General features: G+C 42.0%; 1 protein-coding gene across 2 annotated transcripts in view; it reads right to left on the bottom strand.

Annotated features, from left to right (window-relative positions):
* Positions 1-20,831, bottom strand: part of PIGG (phosphatidylinositol glycan anchor biosynthesis class G) — a 59,679-nt gene that overhangs the window by 26,497 nt on the left and 12,351 nt on the right. The window contains exons 8-11 of one of the 2 annotated variants that reach the window (XM_035097127.2): positions 20,033-20,311; positions 13,400-13,854; positions 10,059-10,250; positions 3,173-3,482 (exon numbers count right to left, since the gene is read on the bottom strand). In XM_035097127.2, coding sequence (XP_034953018.2) covers positions 3,173-3,482; positions 10,059-10,250; positions 13,400-13,854; positions 20,033-20,311 — 1,236 coding nt within the window. The remainder of the gene's footprint in view (positions 1-3,172; positions 3,483-10,058; positions 10,251-13,399; positions 13,855-20,032; positions 20,312-20,831) is intronic. The other variant, XM_060268675.1, reaches the window with a different exon arrangement.

Raw genomic sequence — 20,831 nt, forward strand, 5'->3', positions numbered from 1 at the left:
CTCGCAGCCCAAGGAAAATGCAGAGGCAAGCTACGCACAAGTCCATGAGGTCCGCAGAGGAAGCACCTTGTGATATTCTGAGACATTACATCTGCTTCCTTGATGGGTCTTGATGGGAATCGTAGAATGCAATGCAGGAATCTCAACTAAAGCATCCATGACAGATGGGCAACCAACCTACACTTAAGAACCTCCAAGGAAAGAGAGTCCTGAGGGAATTCCACTGTCGAACAGCTCTTACGCTCAGAATGTTCTTCCTGATGTTTAGCCAGAATCTCCATTCTTGTAACTTGAATCCATTGGTTTGGGTCCTGCTGTAAACAATCCTAAGAACTAACAGTAGCCTGTTAACACCGCTATGATCCCATCCAAGCAGTCTGGTGTGCAGACATTCTCAGACACTCCTGTCTACCCTATAAACTCCACACACACACATACATCCCATCACTGTAAACACAAGGCCTCCAAATATTTCAGAAGCTTAAGGCTTTCCTCTCTAGAATAATTCTGAGGAAGCTTGTGTTAAATAAGCACAGGGAGATGGAGGGAAGTATATAAGCAGTACTTTTCATTAGGTTTTAATGGGATCTATAAAAGCTATTCGTACTTGCTGCCCCAGAACTTCGGGATCATTAGCCAATCTGTAGCAGGAGGGGTGCATGATTCAATTAAACCAAAGTATGAATCAAGACTCTACCAATATACTGTAGCCTCTAATGCAACAGAAAGTCTGCAAAGAAACCATATGGATCTCACCAGCACTGCTTAATTGTCAGCAGTTCTACACAAGAACAGAGCTAAGAGAAAATGGCAACACAGAGTTTAATTTAAGGGTATTCCGAAAATAGTATTCCTGAGGCTTCTAAAAGCGTTTCCAATTTCAGTTACAGGGTTGATCACATGAACTATTTTATGAAGACCGACTGCCTGTTAATCGCTCAAGCTTCTTTTAACAGGGAGGCCGGGGGGTGGGGTGGTTTAATGACTTTTCTGGGTGCAGGGCATGCATTTCTATTAATAGTGAAGCAAAGCCAAAAGAGAATGTATGCCTAGCAGTGTGTCAGTAGGAAACAGGACAGGTTTTAAAGAACAAGTATTGGGTGTGTGTGGGGGGGTGGTGTCTTTCCATTGTCAGAACCGCTAATCCTGAATGGGCTTGAACATGTATTTTATTAGAAGCTTTTTCTGAGTGCCTTGATGGACAGGTGGAGGGGATGCAAATCCCTATTTCCTTTTTAAAAAACTTGAGTGGTGAATTTGCATGCAAGGAATTCACCAGAGAGAGTTTCCTCATGCTTTTGTTGGCATCCATCTGTCTCAAGAAGACAATGGAGTGTGCCTCCGGGGGTGAAGTCAAACTACTGGAGAATCACAGCGCCTGCTGTGGCTACAGAGACCGGTACCTCGTAACAACTGCTGCCTCCAAAAACTGTTGGTTTTGCTGTGTTAGAAGCACCAAAGTGATCTCCCGCTGTGCGAGGCTGGGCAGTGTGTATGGAAGTCCTGGGTTGCCAGGACAATAAGACCCCCTTCTCGACCTTGCTGATGTGATCCAAAGGAAAGCAGAGCGATACATCTGGTACCAACTTGACTGCAGGAGTTGCTGGAAGGAGGCATACGAGACACCATCCAACTGCCTTAGGGACTACCCTCTGGATTTGTGTAGCGTTTACTCCATTGCCTTTTCTTCTCCTGAATATGTCCCGCAAGGTAGGGGGTACAGATTTTTCCTCAGGGTTTACTCCCGAAGCTGATCTCATGAATGTGTATAGACACAAGGCAACAGAGGTTGGGGGTCAGTTTCCCTTCTCCTAGATGGGCTACCCTTCCAACTTGACAAGCCCTATCTGCCCCTTACAAGTGTAGAAACCGCTTTCTTGACCATTAGACCCACACCATTGCTCTAATCTGTTCAATCTGCCGGGCCTGTCTTTGCATGCCTAAATCATCAAATGTTTGAGACCCATCAGCTACCCTCACCTGGTTTAACCAGCCGGTCAAAGCCATTTCCCAGTGTGTGGCCACTGTCATATGCTGACAGTTTCTGACAGCTGCAGGTGAAAAGTGAGTGCAGGGTTGGGATCAAAGGTGGAAGAACTATCCCAGAAGGAGCAGAATGTGTCCTCCACCAGAGGAACTACCCCTCCCCTAACACCACATACTCTTCATTAGTACGGTATGTTCTCCACTATAAAGGAGGGTCATCTGTATTTTGGGATTTTCAATGCTTCAAAACTTAATTGCCCGTCTCCACAGGCAAACATTTTTGTAGTACAAAGGTACAATCGCCACTACAGAAATTCTGCATGCCACTTCTCTTCCCTACATATGAAGGTTGCATTTAAGCAGAACTACAATTAACCTTTGAAAAGGACTCAATTTGAATTTTCATGAATTGAATTAAAGCTGGTAAGATCTGAACATTGTTGCCATTGCTGAAATTTCTTGGTAAGTGGCTTTAAGTCTCTTTAGAAGCGAGAGGTCTTTTTAAATGCTTTGAATGAAAACAGAGCTTGCCTAGAAACCCAAGGCTGCCATAATGCTACACAAAACACCCCGTAATTCATTTCCATAGACTGCCTTTCGGTCCAGCAAATGAAAAACAAAAAATTAATTATGACGAGTGTTAAGTGGTAAACAAAATATAAATACAAACCATGCATCAGCTTGCTAAAATATCAAAAGGGGGGGGACATGAAGAGGAAGGTTTTAAATGCTCTCTGGAAGTCCAAAAAGGACAACCACGTGGGTTTCTACTTGCATGGAAAAGAACCTGATGATTCTGGTCTCCCTCAAGCAAATTTATTAAGGTCCACCACCACATAAAACAGAGATGTACTGAGGCCTAAGAATCCTGCAGATAAGAGGAAAGTACTACCTGAAGTATCTGGCCCCAGATCACTTTTGGACAGAAATAATCAACTGGAGGCACCATGGATAAATCTGGCCTCTTTAACTCTTTGAACCACTCCCACAAGGGAAATGGTGTGTGTGCAGATAACAGCAGCTGCCGCAATGGGCCCTGCCAACCTGTGTCCAAGTTCCATTCTCAATGTAGCCCTAGTTCCTGGTCAAGAGTTTATCACCTAAGAGGCAAGCATCTGAACTGAAGCAAGAAACAGGCTACAACCGAGTAAGTACGTTTCTTCTAAAGACAATATGCTCTTCTTACCTGGAAAAAGAAGAACGCTTGTCCAAACCAGTAATGCATGATGGTAACTTGAGCTGCATCAAACTCCAGCGGCTTCCAGACATACTTTGTCATCATGGCTTGGATGAGAAGACAGAAGACCAAGACGGGCAAGTTGTGAGGCCTGAGCAAAAGCGCAGCCAGCAGGACCAACCCGCTGTAGATTTCCCACAATCCTATAAACTTTGTCTTAGCGTCTGTCGAGAGAACCTGAGATTTGAGCAAGTCTTTGGTGCCTGTGAAGACGATGCCAAGAACAAAGACATAGACGAAGCGTGCTTCAATTATGCCCCTAAAAATGAGAGAGAAAAGATAGGACAAATTCAGCATCTGATGGGTCCAAAAATCTGCTTCTGTTGAAACTAGAATAAATTATTCCTGGAGGAATGAAGAGTCCAAAGTAAGCAAATCAAGGCAATGGGTTTGGGGTGCCATTACCGATGTAACAAGACGTTATCAAGAAGTGACTGGAATAAATCAAAGAGCTCTGTGTGGAAATCTTCCTGGTGGATTGCACCCCCGTTAGAAACTGGGATAGAAAAGCTAGGAGCCAAATGGGTTTCTGGGACTTGGGTTGGGGGCACCGAAACAGAATGTCTAGTCACCACAAGGGGGGGGGTTCAGCAACACTTTTTATTTGTATATAATTATATAAATAAATAATTATTATTTTGATAAGCATGAATATGCAATTCACGTAAGTGACACATTGTTAACATCACACTTTTAACAGAAATTGTTAATACGTGTTTAATTTGGTGCTTAGAATAAAAAAATATTGGTACCATACTTCAGTTTTCGAAACACTCTACACTTTATTGTTAAAACTCCTTAACATATTGTCTATCCTTAACATATTCTTTGAGGCTTCAAAGCACATAAATTTCAGTAATTCTTGAGTGTCAGCCAGGTGGAAAAAATGGCACCCAGACTCTGTGAGGTGCTCGCAAATGGAGAATCTTTAGGCACAAAATGTGCCTGGCGCCCTGCTGATTTTGAACCTTAATGGGATACTGAGTAAAATTTGCCCTCAGAAGTTCCTGGACTACAGCTCTCAACCATAACCCTGTATGTTTATTCAGCTATGAAAATCTGGAGCCTTTATACCCGTTATGGGGGTGTTACTCCCACGACAAAACCTAATGCTGCAATCCTGTGCACATTTACCAAAGAACAATGGACACTGAACTCAGCAGGAACTATTTCTGAGTAAACCCCAAATCTTTTGAACACCCACTTTTTCAAAGTTTCAACAGCTCAGTCCAAAGTCTGTTAAAACTTTGAAAGAGCGGGTATTTAAGAGATTTGGGGTCATTTCACCTCTAATTTATTTCATAACCTGTCATCACATCTCCATTGATAAGGACTAGAAATTTATAGTGTGATCCTAACCATTCCTACTCAAAGTGCAAAAAGTATTGCTGCATGCCACCCCACTATCCAAGCAAGCAGTGCGAGATTCCAAGGATTCCAGGCACTTACCCAGGGTGTGTCCTTTGGAATGAGGCACAGCGGAGACTATGGCGTCTTTCTGTTATATTGTTTATTTACACATACATACAACCTGAGCCTATGATGGAGGGGTTCACAGCATTCACACCCTAGAGGACCTTGCTTCCTCCCAAGCCACAGCTGTGTCTCTCTCAGTTCTCAGTTTGTTGCTTTGCTTCTAAGCCAGGCACCCCCAAACTTTGGCCCTCCAGATGTTTTGGACTACAATTCCCATCTTCCCCGACCACTGGTCCCGTTAGCTAGGGATCATGGGAGTTGTAGGCCAAAACATCTGGAGGGCTGCAGTTTGAGGGTGCCTGTTCTAAGCTCACATCACTGCCAACTCTTTGCTCTCAACACTGGCTTTGTCTTTCCATCTACCCGCAAACTGGGGGAAAGTACCTGCATCATGTACAGAGCCCCATTCCTTTGATCCCCTTAATGGACCATCGCCCAGGCAATCGCCTCAACAGGAAGCTAGCCCGACTTATATCTTAACACTTGCTGGATCCAGGGGTTTGGGGAGGTAGGTCTACCCCCCACCCCTCATAGCAGTATCTTGGGATACTGGACCCCCGCCCCTAGGAACACTAATGACAAACAATTCATAGAAACAATATTAGAGGTTAAAAAAAAATACTAGTCTTAGCATCAATCTATATGAAAACATGAGATTTAGCAGTTAAAACCAAAACCTAGTGCATGGAATAACAATTCCTGCATCCGAGGACCATGTTCTCAGTGGTGTCTTTCATTCAAGGTGGCGCCCGGCACCCAGGCAAAGAAATGAACAGCTGACTCAAGCTCACAGGGCCTTTATCTCCCTTTCTTTCTCTGGAAATCACTTTGAAGGAGGATGTTGAATTTGAAGGCAATCAGACCCCTGCTGAACTCCTTCAAATACCTCAAGAGGGATGGGAGGGCTAAAAATAAGGGGGAAGGTGTTGATGGGGCTGATTTCCACTATTCACATGCCTTTTGAACATCAGCAGGAATTGGATTTTTGTACACAACCAGGGTGCACAAAGGACCTGTTATTCCGTAAACCACCATTAGCTGATGAATTGTACTTTCTAATGGTTTTGGGGAATCTGAGCAAGAAAAGGGGAGAGAAGCCGGAGCTTTAAACAACTAGACTTAAAATCACACTCAGGTTTCAACGATGGCTGCAGCCAAACCCATTATACCCAGGGGCTTTCAAACTTTTGATTGCCAAGAAAAACTTTGGCTTATCTGCTGAGGAAACCTGTATATCTGCCAGCATGTCCTAGGCTCCTACTGGACTCATGAGGAGCACTGAAGAGGACTGGTACACCTCAGTGTGGCATGTCCAGAACTCACCTGCACACCTTCCTGTACCTGCACACTGAAAGGACGTAGAAGTAATGCTAGCATTCAAAGCATCTCGTCTGCCACTAGGGCTGTGCGATAAATTGCCATACCTTTGAATACCGGTATTGTAATCAGGGCCAGATTTAGGTTTGATGAGGCCCTAAGCTATTGAAGGTAATGGGGGCCTTTATATGTCCAGCTGTCCTTTGTCAACAACAAATTGTCACTGTTTTTTGTGTTGAATATATGCTATAGAGTAATTTATGGACCTAATAGGTATCTAAAGTAGGGTTGCCAGACTCAATAGTGGACATGACTTCTGTGCCTTTAATTGCCCTGCTCTCTTTTGAGTCTGGAAACCTTAAAGAGAAACCAGCAAACCCTTTGTTTAATTTCCAAGCAAAGGGTCTGCTGGTTTCTCTTTAAGGTTTCCAGACTCAAAAGAGAGCAGAGCAATTAAAGGCACAGAAGTCCTGTCCACTATTGAGTCTGGCAACCCTAATCTAAAGCCATTTGCACATAACAAAATATGTTTTTTATCAAAGTAATTGTTGAACTGAAATACAAGAATAAGTATATTAAAAGTGAAATACAATTAAGAAGTATTTATAAGTATACTTATAAATATACTTATAAAGTATATAAATATACTTATAAAGTATAAAGAAGTAATTATAAGTATACTTATAATAATGAAATAATTATTAAGCTCTAACTGTATGTAGGTTTTACTTTACAGTATTTGTTTTTTTATCTTATATTTTGGAAATGTACATCCAGGTTTGTTTTGTCTTTAAATTTTTTTTGGGGGGGGGCAAGAGAGTGGGGCCCTAAGCTATAGCTTGCTTAGCTTATACAGTCGTACCTCGGGTTACGACCACCTCGGTTTGCGAACAGTTCGGGTTACGAACTGCGTTCCGGAACGGATCGCGTTCGTAACCCGAGGTATTACTGTACATAAATCTGGCACTGATTGTAATAACATGTAATATTGTAATAACATGGGAATGTAAACAAAAAACTGGAAAGCGCTCCCAGTTTAAAAAAGGGGGGGGGAGGAAGTGTTTTTGGTCTTATTTTCCCCCTAAATATTTCCCTCCTCCATATTAAAAAGGAAGGCTCTTTGGTTGGTTGGTTGGTTTTAATGGATTTTAGTATTGTACTTTTATGGGACCTTGGTGGTGAAGGGTGGGTAGGGAATCTAAATAAATAAACAAATAAACAAAACAAACCTTGCTCAGTTATCAAACTCCATTATCTTTAAGGCACCTTCATCTCCAGTTGATAGCATAATTTTTTTCAGGCATTATCGCAAGTTATCTTGAAAACCACTGTATTACCAAAGACCGGGGCAATTTAAGCAAATTACAAAAGGGTCCGTTTCCAACTGTACAATACTGTGATAAGAGGTTTTTTGTTTGTTTTTTACAAAATACATATTTCAGTCTATGCTAATTGGAATTAAAATGCTAATTGCACTTAAGCTGTCAGAAGCAGGTTTTTGGTAGGCATTTTAAAAAGAAGTTATTCACCACTCTAATTGCATTTTTTTAAAATACCCTCTCATTTCAATTGAAGCAGTTATAACATTTCTGTTCTGTTTCAAGAAAGAAAAACATCTGACCCTAAGGAACATCCACCGGAAAGTTAAACTAAACTATGCCACTAGTAAATCAATCCATATAAACAAATGTGTCATTTAAATGAAGGGTTGCATCCAACTAAGTCCTATTCAGAGTAGACCAACTGGAATTAATTGGCCTATTTTTATTAATTTACTCAGAGTATGACTAATATTGGAAACAATCCTAAGTTAAACAGCTAAATGAGTTCCACTTTCTATTATCAGCTTTGAATGCCTATTATATCAATATGCTGCAAATCTTACATAACAGAGACTTTCTGAAAATGTTGAAGTCATTATTATTTTTAAAAAAGGACCTATTGGTCTCTCTCTCTCTCTTCTCCATCCTTCCATGCCAAAACAAGTTTGGGAGGGGAACTGAAATATATCCAATATTTAACTTTCTCATAAACCCTACCTTTATTTTATGGCTTTATCGGTATAAAATGCATTATTTATTTATAAAGTATACCATTTGCTATGTTTATGAAATTCACAAAGCAGTCCTACGCACGCTTGCTAGGAAGTAAAACCTATTCTGTTTAGTGAAGTTTTCCCATGATAAGCACACAAAGAATTGCAGCCTCAAAAAGTATGCATCTGTTCTGTAGAAGCAAAATTACTAATATATGATCAAATACTAGAGAAAGCTGCAATGTGCTTTGCCCTATGGCACCTTAAGTACACGTATCTTAAGTGTCATCTGATATGTTGAACGCCCTGAGATCTATGGATGAAGGGGCTGTATACCAATTTAATAAATAATCATAATGATAATAAGTTGGGGAAAATCAATGTTGAAAGCAGAAGTAGAAATTTTGTTATTAACAAAAGAAAGTGTACTATTTAGAAAAATGGTCTCACACAGTCATAATGTTGATGACTTGCTGCATATTTAGATAGTTAAACTTTTGCAGTACCTTGGATCCCGAACACCATGGAACTCGGACGTTTTGGCTCCCGAATGCCGCAAACCCGGAAGTGATTGTTTCGGTTTGTGAATGTTCTTTTGGAACCCAAATGTCCAACGGGACTTCCGTGGCTTCTGGTTGGCTGCAGGAGCTTCCTGCAGCCAATCAGAAGCCACGCTTTGGTTTTTGAACGTTTTGGAAGTCAAACGGAAAAGCCTACATTTGGCCGTATCATCAGAAACAAGGACCTCCACAAACCACAAGTCTAAGTAGCTTTTAAAAAATCTTACTCGCTTCATAAATCAAGATACCACCAATTAATTGCAGGGAAAACATCAATTCAACCACCTCTCCTTAAAAGTTACAGAAATGCACCTCAGTGTTCTAGTTCGTACATGTAGCTACAAACACTCTCGAGATTTCTAGCTATTAAAATGAGTGCTTTCATTGACGTTCAGGAGCAGAAGTTTCTTGCTGTATTTTTAATAAACTTATTTATAGGCCAACCTTTGAGGTGTAGTCCAGTCAAGGAGGCATACATATTTATATATACACACACACACAAGACAATTTTAAATGACAACAGTACAAAATGATTCTAATATATCAACCCAGTTAAAGATGCATTTTAAAAAAAGAGCTGTTGTACTTCAGAATCTTTAGATTACATGTGTACTTTAGATCACATGCCTCTAAACTGCTCTTCACACTGTAATGGTGATTTTAAGCCATCAGCTTTAAGGGAGGAAGAGTCACACACGGGACCTGCCGCTTTGAAAGTTCGGCGGATTATGCTTCCGGCTTAGAAGCCCCCAAAGTCATTTGCGGAAGAGCAGGTGGCTGCAACTAGGAAACGGAGAGATTTGCGGAACCTTGCTGTCAAATTGATCCCCAACTATCCCTAGTGTTGTCGTTTAACACTCAGCTGGTTGCCTGCAATGAGCCAGCCATGCATCTCCAAGCTGTCTAGGTGCCTCCTCATCACCACAGTGCATTGTAGAATCACAGAATTGCAGAGTTGGAAGAGACCTGATGTTTACTCCTTCCTTGTAACATGAAGCCATTGGTTCGAGTCCTACCCTCCAGAGCAGGAGAAAACAAGCTAGCTCCATCTTCCATGTGACAGCCCTTGAGATATTTGAAGATGGATCTATCTCCTCTCAGTCTCCTCTTTTCCAGGCTAAACATACCCAAGTTCCTCAACTACTGCTCATAAGGCTTGGTTTCCAGACCCTTGATCATCTTGGTCGCCCTCCTCTGCACACATTCCAGCTTGTCAATTTCCTTCTTAAATTGCAGTGCCCAGAACCGGACACAGTATTCCAGGTGTGGTCCGACCAAGGCAGAATGGAGTCTTACAGAAGCTTCCCAGTTTGCAATGGTCCCTAGCAACCTGCAGGAGCTCTTAAGGCTCGTGCCCAAACCAACACACCGTTCGCTCGTACTGTATAACATTTCCTTTTAGACCTCGCAGTGTTAAGTACATTTACATAGCTGCTAATGAACTTACTTTGAAATATCTTTGCTGTCTCGTTGCCATGGAAATTCCACATTTCCAATGGCTGCCCGGTAACTGTACACTCCCAAGAGTCCAAGTGCCATTGCTATTTTTGAAACCAGAGAACATCTCCGCTGCACAAGAATAAAAATCATAGCTAGAGATACAGATGCCACGAGAGAAAGTTCAGCTTTATGTTCAGAACTGCAAAAACACAAGAATAATTTCAATTAGATCCATTTTAACAGATTCAGCTACTGCAAATTCATTTTTTGAAACTGCTGGTTGGTTGGACCTGTATTAAAGTTGTTTATTGGGAAGGAGGCTAAAGTGAGCTGACTAGTTTCAACCCCAAAAACAGCAAATCTCAAACCCTGATATATATGCTTTTGTGTAAATTGCATATTACTTCATTTTGTCACATTGTTCCAGACTTTTTTTATTATTAAAAATCGGACTTGCCTCTTGATTACCCTGTTTCTCATATTTTAAGACATACCCATAAAATAAGCCATAGCAGGATTTTTAAGCATTCAAGGAATATAAGCCATACCCCGAAAATAAGACATAGTGATAGGCGCAGCAGCAATGCCGGCCGCAGCAGGAGGAGGAGGAAAAAAATAAGACATCCCTTGAAATTATCCATAGTGTTTTTTTTTGAGGAAAAAATAAATATAAGACATGTCTTATAATATGAGAAACACGGTACATCAGAGGAATTCTCCCTATCCTAAACCTTAGATACAGATAGGTACAGATATTGCTAATTTTAACTAGATATATTTGCCCCAGCAGTGTAAATTATTGGGATTTATTGCCCCATTGGGGGTTTTTCCCAACAAAAGGTAATCCAAGGAAGACTTAACAGCACAAACCTAACCATGTCTACTCAGAAGTAAGCCCTACTAAATTCAATAGGGTTTACTCACAGGTAAGTGGGTTCAGGATTGCACCCTTAATACATTTCTTCAGATATCACACACATGGATCTGCTTGGGGACAATTTTACTACCCTGAGAAAACTGGAATTTTGCTTGGGGTAGTCAAATGTTCCAAGCACCATTTGTAAAAGGGCTTTGCTTTTTCCTCCTATCCCTGCTCCAGCAAGAGAGCAGCTTTCTAGCCATTAGGGTTGCAAATATATTCTTCAAAGTGCAGTGCCAACACCTGGTGAAATTTCAGAAGTCACGAGTTCCAGCTCCTTGCCCCTCATCACAGTTAGCGCAAGCAGAATATCCAATGCAAAAATAAATAAATTAAAATAGTATCAAGCACAGTGTTATGCAAAACTAGAGAAATCTCACAAACTTGCCTAATTTATACAAGCGACATAATTCAGCTTTTTTTCCCAGCATCACAGAATTTGGATTGCCTTGGAGCAGAGTTTTCACTGTATTTTTAGCATGGAGCATCACAGAGCTATTTATGCCATGGCATTCATTCTGGATGCCTGGCACCTTCCTCCCTCCCCCCCCCCACCTTATTTTTGCACATGAATATAACAAGGAAGTGTCGTCAGCTCAGTGACAGAACATCTCCCTGACATTCAGAAGGTCCCAATCCTTGGTGTCTCTAGGTAGGGCTGGGATAGACCTTGCCCGAAAACCTGGAGAGTCAAAGTGAGGTTCTGTAAACAATACTGAGCTAGATAAACCAATGGTCTGACTCGGTATAAGGCAGCTTCACTGCAGATTTAGGGTGGGCTGCTACACAACGCCAGCTGGCACTTAAAGCCCCCACTTTTAGGCTTCCTTTAAAACTCTTATTTCACAGGCCAAGCGTGTCTGTTGGAAAGAAGTCTGTAGTTAAGGATTGGCAAGTTATCTCAGAAAGCATCATTTTTCCACCCAAGATCAGGTAACTGTTTCCTAGATGGAAAAGGAAACTTTCTTTTTAAAAAGAAAGCCAAGCAGATGCAAAGGAAGATTGTTCCAGTCTTTTGCAAAGTATCAAATAGATACTACTGCATTGCAGGGGGCTGAACTAGATCAGGGTTTCCCATACTGGGATTGCCAGAGGTTTTTGGACTACAACTCCCATCATCCCTAGCTAGTAGGACCCATGGTCAGGGATGGTGGGAATTGTAGTTCAAAAACAGCTGGAGTTCCAAGTTTGGGAAACACTGGCCTAGATGATCCTTTGGGCTGCTTTGAACTCTACAAGTCTATGAATCTAACTACCAAGTAGAGCTAGAGCAGCATCATGATTAAGCAGTGAACCAGAAAGCCGCCAGTTCAAATCTGGCCTGTCGTGAACTCATTTAGTGCACTACAGTATTCAGGCTCAGCCCCCCATTGGCTAACTGGAGATAGAAAGAAAAGTCATGGGGAAGACTAGCCTGGCCCAGCGTTTCTCAAATTTGGAGTCCTCGGCTGTTGTTGGACTAGCTGTTGCTAGGCCCTTAACTTCATCCACTCATTCATTCTAGAGACTGGCATAGAAGCTGCTTTGACCATGAGCGGGCTGGCACCACCCTGGCCTGGGCGCCAGGATTTTCATAAGATGGCGCTTGTTCTGATTGTGACGCTGGTGGTGAAGCTGTGCCTTGATTTGTAGAACAAAGGCATTTTGAGTGGTCAGCAATTTCCAAAGTGGTCTGTAGAGTGGGGGGATGAAGTAACCGTGCTCCAGAGCCAAAGTCTGTTGCTCTGTGGCTTCAGAGGTAAGGGAACCTCCAGCCATATTCCAAATGGTACATTGCCATCTTCCTCCAGTGTTCTTTCTCCCTCCGCATTCTCAGCAGCCCAGAAAACAATGGGGTTGCCATCTTCCATCCCGGAAGAGGGAAAGTGCACAGAGGAAGAATATTCCACTGCAAAATTCACTGTAACCTTTTCAGAGCCTTTGAATGAAGCAGGGTAGATGGCTGACCTACATTCCACTGTTTTGGGGGTGACCAATAAAACATAAAACATGAAGAAACCTTCCAAGGCATGGCATGAAACACAAACTATTTCAAAGACTATCTTTTCTTTTTCTTTATCACTATTTTTCTTCTTTACTTTTTTCTTTCTTCTTTCTTATCTATATTTATGAATATGTGTTTCGATTAGTAAGATTTGGAATTTTATTCTATGTTCTTTTTGATGTGATGTTAAATAAATAAATAAACAAATATTTCGAATCCTAGCTAATAAAGCCGCAAGATCCATAAAGTATCAGTAGCCTGTGGCCCAAAAGAAAGACCTTTTGTTATGCTTCCCTACATAATATTTTTTAAAAAAAAATACCCTGCCTATCTGGTGGGGTTTCCCCAATCACTCTACACCTCCCTGCAGGTGAATTGCAATGTACAAGCCTTAATTCATCATCCATCTTGCCCAAAACAAATACAGAGCAATTCAAATACGCACCTTGTCAACCAGTGGCCAAAATCTGGCTTGTGAGCCCACTGAACCCCAGTCTGATTTAGCGAGCGAAGCAAACGGCAGCAAATGAGAACAACCCAGGGAGTGGCCAATACCATCCACTTCTCGGAGCCCCTTGTGCTCTCAGAGTTGGCAGCCTTGCCCGTTTTCGGGGCATCCTGCAGGAACCCAGCATCATCCCTGTGGTGGTGGGCTCCTTTGACATTTTCAGGGTCTGCTTTGGATGAAGAGGGAAGCTGAAGATCGCAGTCTTTAGCCAGGAAACAGTGCCTGCAGGTCTCCTGGCAGAGGGCAAGGCAGAGGGTACTGACGAGGAAGTACCAAGTTTGGTGCTCCTCTTCAATGAAGCTGCTAGCGCCCAGACTTGACACATGGCCAATGGTGCCTGCCAGGATGAGCACGTCAAATTCAGACCAGCTGGAAGTAGCGGCAGCTGGATTCTGTGAAGAGGGGAGGGAGAAAAATATGTTGGCGAGATAATTTGGGAAGAATCCAACGTATCATTAGAGCCCGCCGGCATATAAAATTGCACACATTTGCTTCTTCAACGACAACGGTATTTTTGTTACGTTTTATGTAATTCTCCTATATTCCTAGCCCGAAACAAGGTTAATTTCAGTGTAATTCAGAGTTGCTGTCAACATTCAGTTAATTGTGCCATTGAAACGGCTGAGTGTTCTCTTTCAAGGAGTGTGCGGGGATTCTCACTGAATAACTGGCATTAACATGTAAAGTCCACATTGTCTCCAGCCACACGACTGAGTATGAAGTGCCTCGATGTGGAGCTAAAAATAGAAAATCTTTTCGCAATCAGAAAATTCTAAAGGCGGTAAGTAGGGAGCCGTTTCCCTTGTCTCTTTAAATCTACCCATTTTCCAGCGTGTTGCAATGCAAAGGGAAAAAAACCAACTATCTACAGTTGTTCATTTAGCTTTACAGCTGCAGCAAAGATAATATTGATCCGCTGGTTATTACGTTGCTCATACTAAAGCTATGGGTTTATTTCCTAAGAAGCCGCCAGGCAAGGCTACCTCGGAAATGGCTATTTTATATGTTAATTGCTGCAGAGTAACCCAATTTAAGAATAGCTCTTCAGAAATCCTTGAGTGCACCATTTTTTAGCAAACTGAAGTTCACTTAGCTCAGTGTTTCTCAAAGTTGGGTCCCCAGTGGTTGTTGGACTACAACTCCTATCCTTCCTGACTAGCTAGGGATGATGGGAGTTGTAGTCCCAAGTTTGAGAAACACTGGCTTAGCTCTGCAAAAAACGAAACGACTCTGGAAAAGCGCAGTCAAATAAAATAAAGGGATAGCATCTGAACACTAGTAAGACATGCAGAGAGAAGTCTATAAAAAATATCCAGCCGTTCAGTTGACCAAAGTCATAGACTTCAATGCTGAATGTTAAGCTTCTCAGATTTCACTGCCTAGGTAGTGCTTGAAAGGATTTTGATGTATACATCTATATATATAAAAATGTAAAAAAGGTGAAACTGTGGGCTCCACTTTTCTCCGAAACCGCTTGACCGATTGTCCTGGAATTTGGACACAACGGTCCATGCCACTACCCGAGTGTTTGCACAACCTCGGATTGCTCACATCTCATACCTGCGCAGGTAAAAACCTGCTTTTCCACAAACTAAAACAGCGCCCTCAAGTGGCGTTATTCCCACAGCTCCTCCTCCACCTCCTCCTCCCTCCCCATGGAGTCTAGCCCACACCCACAAACCCCGCTTCCGCCACGAGATCCTGTAAAACAGGGGGACTCTGAGACTCAGGGGGATCTGAAGGGGGGCTATTACCCTCCATTTGACAGACTAACGCACAGCAACGCATGCAGGGCCAGCTAGTGGGAAATAGAAAGACTGACTTGCTTATTCATTACTGCTCTAGTCTATGCATTCAATGTAATCAGTTTTGACTGCCAGAAGGTATCAGGAATAATAACTCTTTAACTACAGGTATATCAAAGAATATTTGCCAGCTATGCTCAGACTTTGTCTATAGCAGCCTTCATCAAGCAGATGTTTCGGACCATAACTCGCCATCAAACCCAAGTTAGCATGGCTTTGCTGGCTGCGACTGGTGAGGGTTGTAGTTCAAAACATCTGAGGGCACCAGGTTGGTGAAGGCTGCTCCTTGGGCATACCACTTAACCTCTTTGGAGCCCTCCTTTTTAAAACTTGAAGCTCATAATTAAACATGAAGCATAATTATTTTTACTGGAGACCACCACCTTGAATCCCTCAGCTTGGGAGGGGGTAAATGCTTCCCACTTGTGGCGAGTCAGTTTGTTTTATTTATATACAGTATATAAAAATCATAGAATTGTAGAGTTGGAAGGGACCGTGATGGTCATCAAGTCCAACCCCCTGCAATGCGGGGCTCAAAATCAAAGCAGTTTACAACTAACGTACATATTCACAATACAAACTATATACAAATTTTAAATCACCCAACTATTACAGATAGGATATTTTATTAATTGCCTGCATAAGCAGTATAGTTTTCTATGCAGAAGCAGTATAGAAAAAGTTTTCAACAGATGTATAAATATCAACACGGAAGAAGCCTGCTGAATTTCTATTGGCAGAGCATTGCACAGGGCAGGCAGGGCCAATGAAACTAAAGACTCAGTTTCCTTTTGCTGTCAGATAAACCTTGCCAACTCAGGAGATGACGAACAACACTCCTACAGATGAACTAGGCAGCTGAGCTGGAAGGTACGGTTTCAGACAGTTCCTACCCCGGACCTAAGTTGTTCAGAGCTTTGTAAATGAATACTAGGACCTTGAACATGACTCTGGAGTGCAGATGTTTTAACTGTGGTGTCACATGTCGTTGGCCATGTGCCCCCCCCCCCATCAGCAATCTGGCCAACAGATTCGCCACCAACTGGAGCTTCCAAGCTAGGCCCCCAGGGCAGCTCCACATGGAGCGCATTGCAGTAATCCAGTCTTGAGGTTACCAGCACATGGATTACAATGGTCAGTCAGAGCCAAATCAACCAAGTCAATGTACGTTTAGATGCTTGTGTGCCCTTTTTCCTACTCAATTTCCATATTATCAAAACCTCAATGTTAAGATTCTGAAGGAATGCACAAGGTTAACCTACAAGTCAAGGGAAGTTACCACTCGCTGTTAGCCGAAAGGCTAATCTTTAATGCTTTCTTTTCAATCTCTCATACAGCGACACACTGGAACCAAAGTAGCTTTAAAAGGTTTGCTCATAAACTCACAGCTGTATGTACTGATTTCAGTCCTCACCAATTCTATCATCCTCACCAATTCCAAGCTAAGGTTCCCCATAGCTTGCACATTTCTGCCCACGTAGATAAGCTGGTCAAAGAAGGGGGTTCAAGTATCTTTTTAAACTTTTCATATACCATATTCCAGAATTCCCTAATTTTCTTGCACTGCCACCAACAATGATAATAGTTTCCTATTTTTTCATGGCACTTCCAGCATTTGTTCGAGCTTGTTTTATAGATTTTCGCAATTTTCTCTGGAGTAAGATGCCATCTATACATTAATTTTAACATATTTTCTTTTATTCCTGCACAGGCCGTGAATCTCCATCCCTCTTTCCATAGTTTCTCCCATTGGTTGCTATAAATGGGTCTCCCAATGTCTTGAGCCCATTTAATCATGGTTGTTTTAACTATTTCATCTTTCACCTCCCATTCTAGCAAATAGTTGTATAATTTTGCCAATGGTTTTTCATTATTTTCTATCAAAATTTCTTGCAATTTAGATTTCCCCTCTTTAAACCCAATTTTTCTATGTTTTTGGAATAGGCTCTGTATTTGACAATAATGTAGCCAGCTTGTGCAGTGCTCCTTCATTTGCTGATATGTTTTTAATTTTAATTATCCATTCTCTTTTATTAATAATTCCTGGTAGGTTGCCCACTTTCTTTCTGTATTTTTACTAAATAATGTTGTCATCTCTGTGGGGGAAACCCACCACGGAATTTTGAAGTCTAGGATGTCTCTATTTTCCCTCCATATCTTCAATAGTGGCTTTTTAATGACATGATCTCTAAACTCTCTATGACCTCCTTCTTTCTCTTCCATCAAATAAGCATGCCACCCTTGATTATTTCTAAATCCTTCTACATTTAATAATTCTTTATTTTCTAATCTCATCCATTCTTTAATCCAGCATATACCAGCCGCAGCATGGTACAGCTTAAAATCTGGTACTCCCCAGCCTCCTCTTTCTTTGATGTCGGTTAGCAATCTAAATTGAATTCTTGCCTTTTTTCCTCCCCATATGAATCTACTCAGATCCTTCCTCCAGTTATCGAATATCTCTCTTTTCTCTATAATTGGAATCATTTGGAATAAAAAAATCACCCTAGGTAATACTGACATTTTAATCGCTGCTATCCTCGCGGAGAGGGTTAGTTTTAAATTACTCCACCTCTCTAAATCTTGTTTGATTTCTCTCCATTTCTTTCTATAATTATTCTCAAATAAATTCAAATTATTGGCTGTTATTTCTATTCCCAGGTATTTTACTTTTTTCACAATTTCCCATCCCACTTTCTTTCCTAATTCTTCCTCTTCTTTTTTCCTCATATTTTTTGTAATTATCTTTGTTTTCCTTGCATTTATCTTAAAGCCAGATATTTCTCCATATTTCCGTAAGTTCTCTTCTAGATTCTTGATATTTTCTGTGGGATCCTCTAGCACGATGATAACATCATCGGCAAAGGCCATAGATTTGCAATTAATTTTTCCTACTTTCACCCCTTTAATTCCTCCATCCTCTTCAATTCCTTTTAACATAAACTCAATTGATAATATGAATAAAAGGGGTGAAAGTGGGCATCCTTGTCGCGTGCCCCTTGTTATTTCAATGTCTTCTATTACTTCCCCGTTTATTATCAATTTGCCTTTTTGCTTCCCATATATCGCCCGGATACCTTTTAGAAAGTTCCCTTCGACTTCGATATTTTCTAAAGCCTTCATCATATATTTCCAATTAACGTTGTCGAAGGCTTTCTCAGCATCCAGGAAAATAAAAGCTACTCTGCCCAGGATTCCAATCTAAATATTCTATCAGGTCCAATAATATCCTCACATTATTATTCATTTTCCTTTGGGGCAGAAATCCTTGTTGATTCTTACCGATTATTCTATTTAATATATCTTTAATCCTATTTGCCAGGACCCCTGCGAAAATTTTGTAGTCTACGTTCAAAAGGGATATGGGTCTAAAGTTTTCTACTTGGTCGTTTTGTTTATCGCCTTTGGGGATGAGCGTTATGTAGGCCTCTTGCCAGCTTTGGGGGAATATTTCTTTTTCTAATATCTCATTTATCAATTTCACATAAATACCTCCTAATTGTTCTTTGAATATTTTATAATGCTGGTTAGTAAGGCCGTCTGTTCCTGGGGATTTCCCGGGTCTAAGCTTCTCTATTACGTTATACACTTCTTGCAATGTTATCGGCCTGTTTAATTTATCTCTCTCTTCCTCTTTTCAAGTAAAAGGGAGGGGCTTAATTTCCTTCGCCCTCTCCCCCTTTTTCTGCGCTAGTTTTTCCCATCACAATTTCATGCCACTTTTATACAAAACTATTCCCACAACTCTTTTGCAAGAAGCTGCTTGTTAAAAAGCAGTTTTACTGAAATCTGTAGACGCGACTTCAAAACTAGGGTTTTCATTACCGCTCCAGTAGAAAAATCGGATAACATGGATTACTGGGAGAAGCAGCTTTCATGCAGCGATTTTCAAAGACTAAAAGATGCCCGTTGAAGCTCTGCAGAAGAGCCGAGCCAGCAGCTCCACCACCACTAATCTCCCTGAACTCTGCTCTTAGGCACTGGTAATTTAGTCATTATAACTGACAGCAGCTTACCTTTAAGACAGCAATATCACCACTGTGGCAAATCGATGTCTGCAATTTGCCATGCTAAAATCATGTGTAACAGCCTTGGACTGCAAGACCTCACCACCCTTGCATGTTGAGAAGTAGGTGGGTTAAAAAAAAAATTAAACAGGCAATGGAAAAGCAAAGAATTGGGAGTCACTTAATGTCCAATTCCAGTCTGGGGGGAGAGACCATCCTATTTAGAATTCCAGGGCAGTATGCAACTAACTGTATAGCAGTACGAATACAGTAACAACACCAATGCAATTGTTAGCATGCTTTCTACAAGCTAAAATTCCTGGGACAAAAAGCAACGCTTTTGCTTAGCATGGAAAAGATTGTGACGTAGGTGCCAGGTCAGCCTCCTTAAGGAGGACACTGTGGGCTTGTCTGCCTATCAGGGGCTACCGGCAGGCAGAAGTGGTGGTGCTGAATATAAATGTGCAGCATGCTGGTGCATGATGTATGCTTTTCCTTGCAAAGGTTTAAAGCAGTGTTCCCCAACCTTGGGTCTCCAGCTGTTTTTGGACTACAACTCCCATCACCCCTCGCTTGCAAGACCAGTGGTCAGGGGTGATGAGAACTGTAGTCCGAAAACAGCTGGAGACCCGTGTTTGGGAAACACTAGGTTTAAGGTACCATGTGAAAGGTGTACTGGTTTTCCAAAGCAACAAGGCAGAAGACAATTACAGATCCACATTCCCTGGCAGCTTAAATTACATCCCTGTATCTATTACCTTTGTCATTAGTTTGGGGTTCACAAACACATTTTCCAGGGCAGAGAGAACGACGCAGAGAAGCCCGGAAATCAGCACAATCACTCCAGTGGCTGTTAGCCATGAGATGCTGCAGAAATAGCACGAGCTCTCTGCCGAAGTGCACACGACGACATGAACCGTACAGAGCATCAGGCATGTCAGGTAGAACAGCAGAGAACACAATAGGGAGAGGGGCACTTCCAGTTCCGCCCTGCTGCTTAGAGCTTTTGCGGTACTCAATAGAAGCAGCACCAGCACCTAGAAGGATAAAACAAGCAAGAACATCCCATGAGAATCTAGAACTCAAAACCAGTGGAAGGAGCAGTTTATTGGTTGTTGTTTTTACCATTATGTTTCCATCCTGCCTTTCCTCCAATGGCCTCAAGGGGGTGTACCTGGTCCTCCCCACTGCACACCTCCATTTTGCCCTTTCAACAACATAGCTGTCAACTTCCGCATTGAAAAATAAGGGATCAGCAGACTCACCCAGCGGTGCGGCACCGGAAGTCGTTTCTGCGCGTGTCTGGACATGCGCAGAAGCGACTTTCGGTGCCGGCTCTGCCCATGTCTGGGCACCGAAAGAAAATCGCTTTCAGGCATGCGCAGAGGCGATTTTCAGCAGCACTCGGCAAGTGAGCGAGCAGCCAGCTGCCGAGCAAGGCGTTTTACCGGGCAGCAGCTGGCTGCTCGCTCGCAGGGGGGGGGCAGAGTGGAGCCTCCCTGGCCAGCAGGGAGGGGGAGGAGCTGCTTCCTTGGAAATCCGGTAAATTTACTGGGT

This window comes from Zootoca vivipara, chromosome 16, assembly GCF_963506605.1.
Source record: "Zootoca vivipara chromosome 16, rZooViv1.1, whole genome shotgun sequence".
Classification (NCBI taxonomy): domain Eukaryota; kingdom Metazoa; phylum Chordata; class Lepidosauria; order Squamata; family Lacertidae; genus Zootoca; species Zootoca vivipara.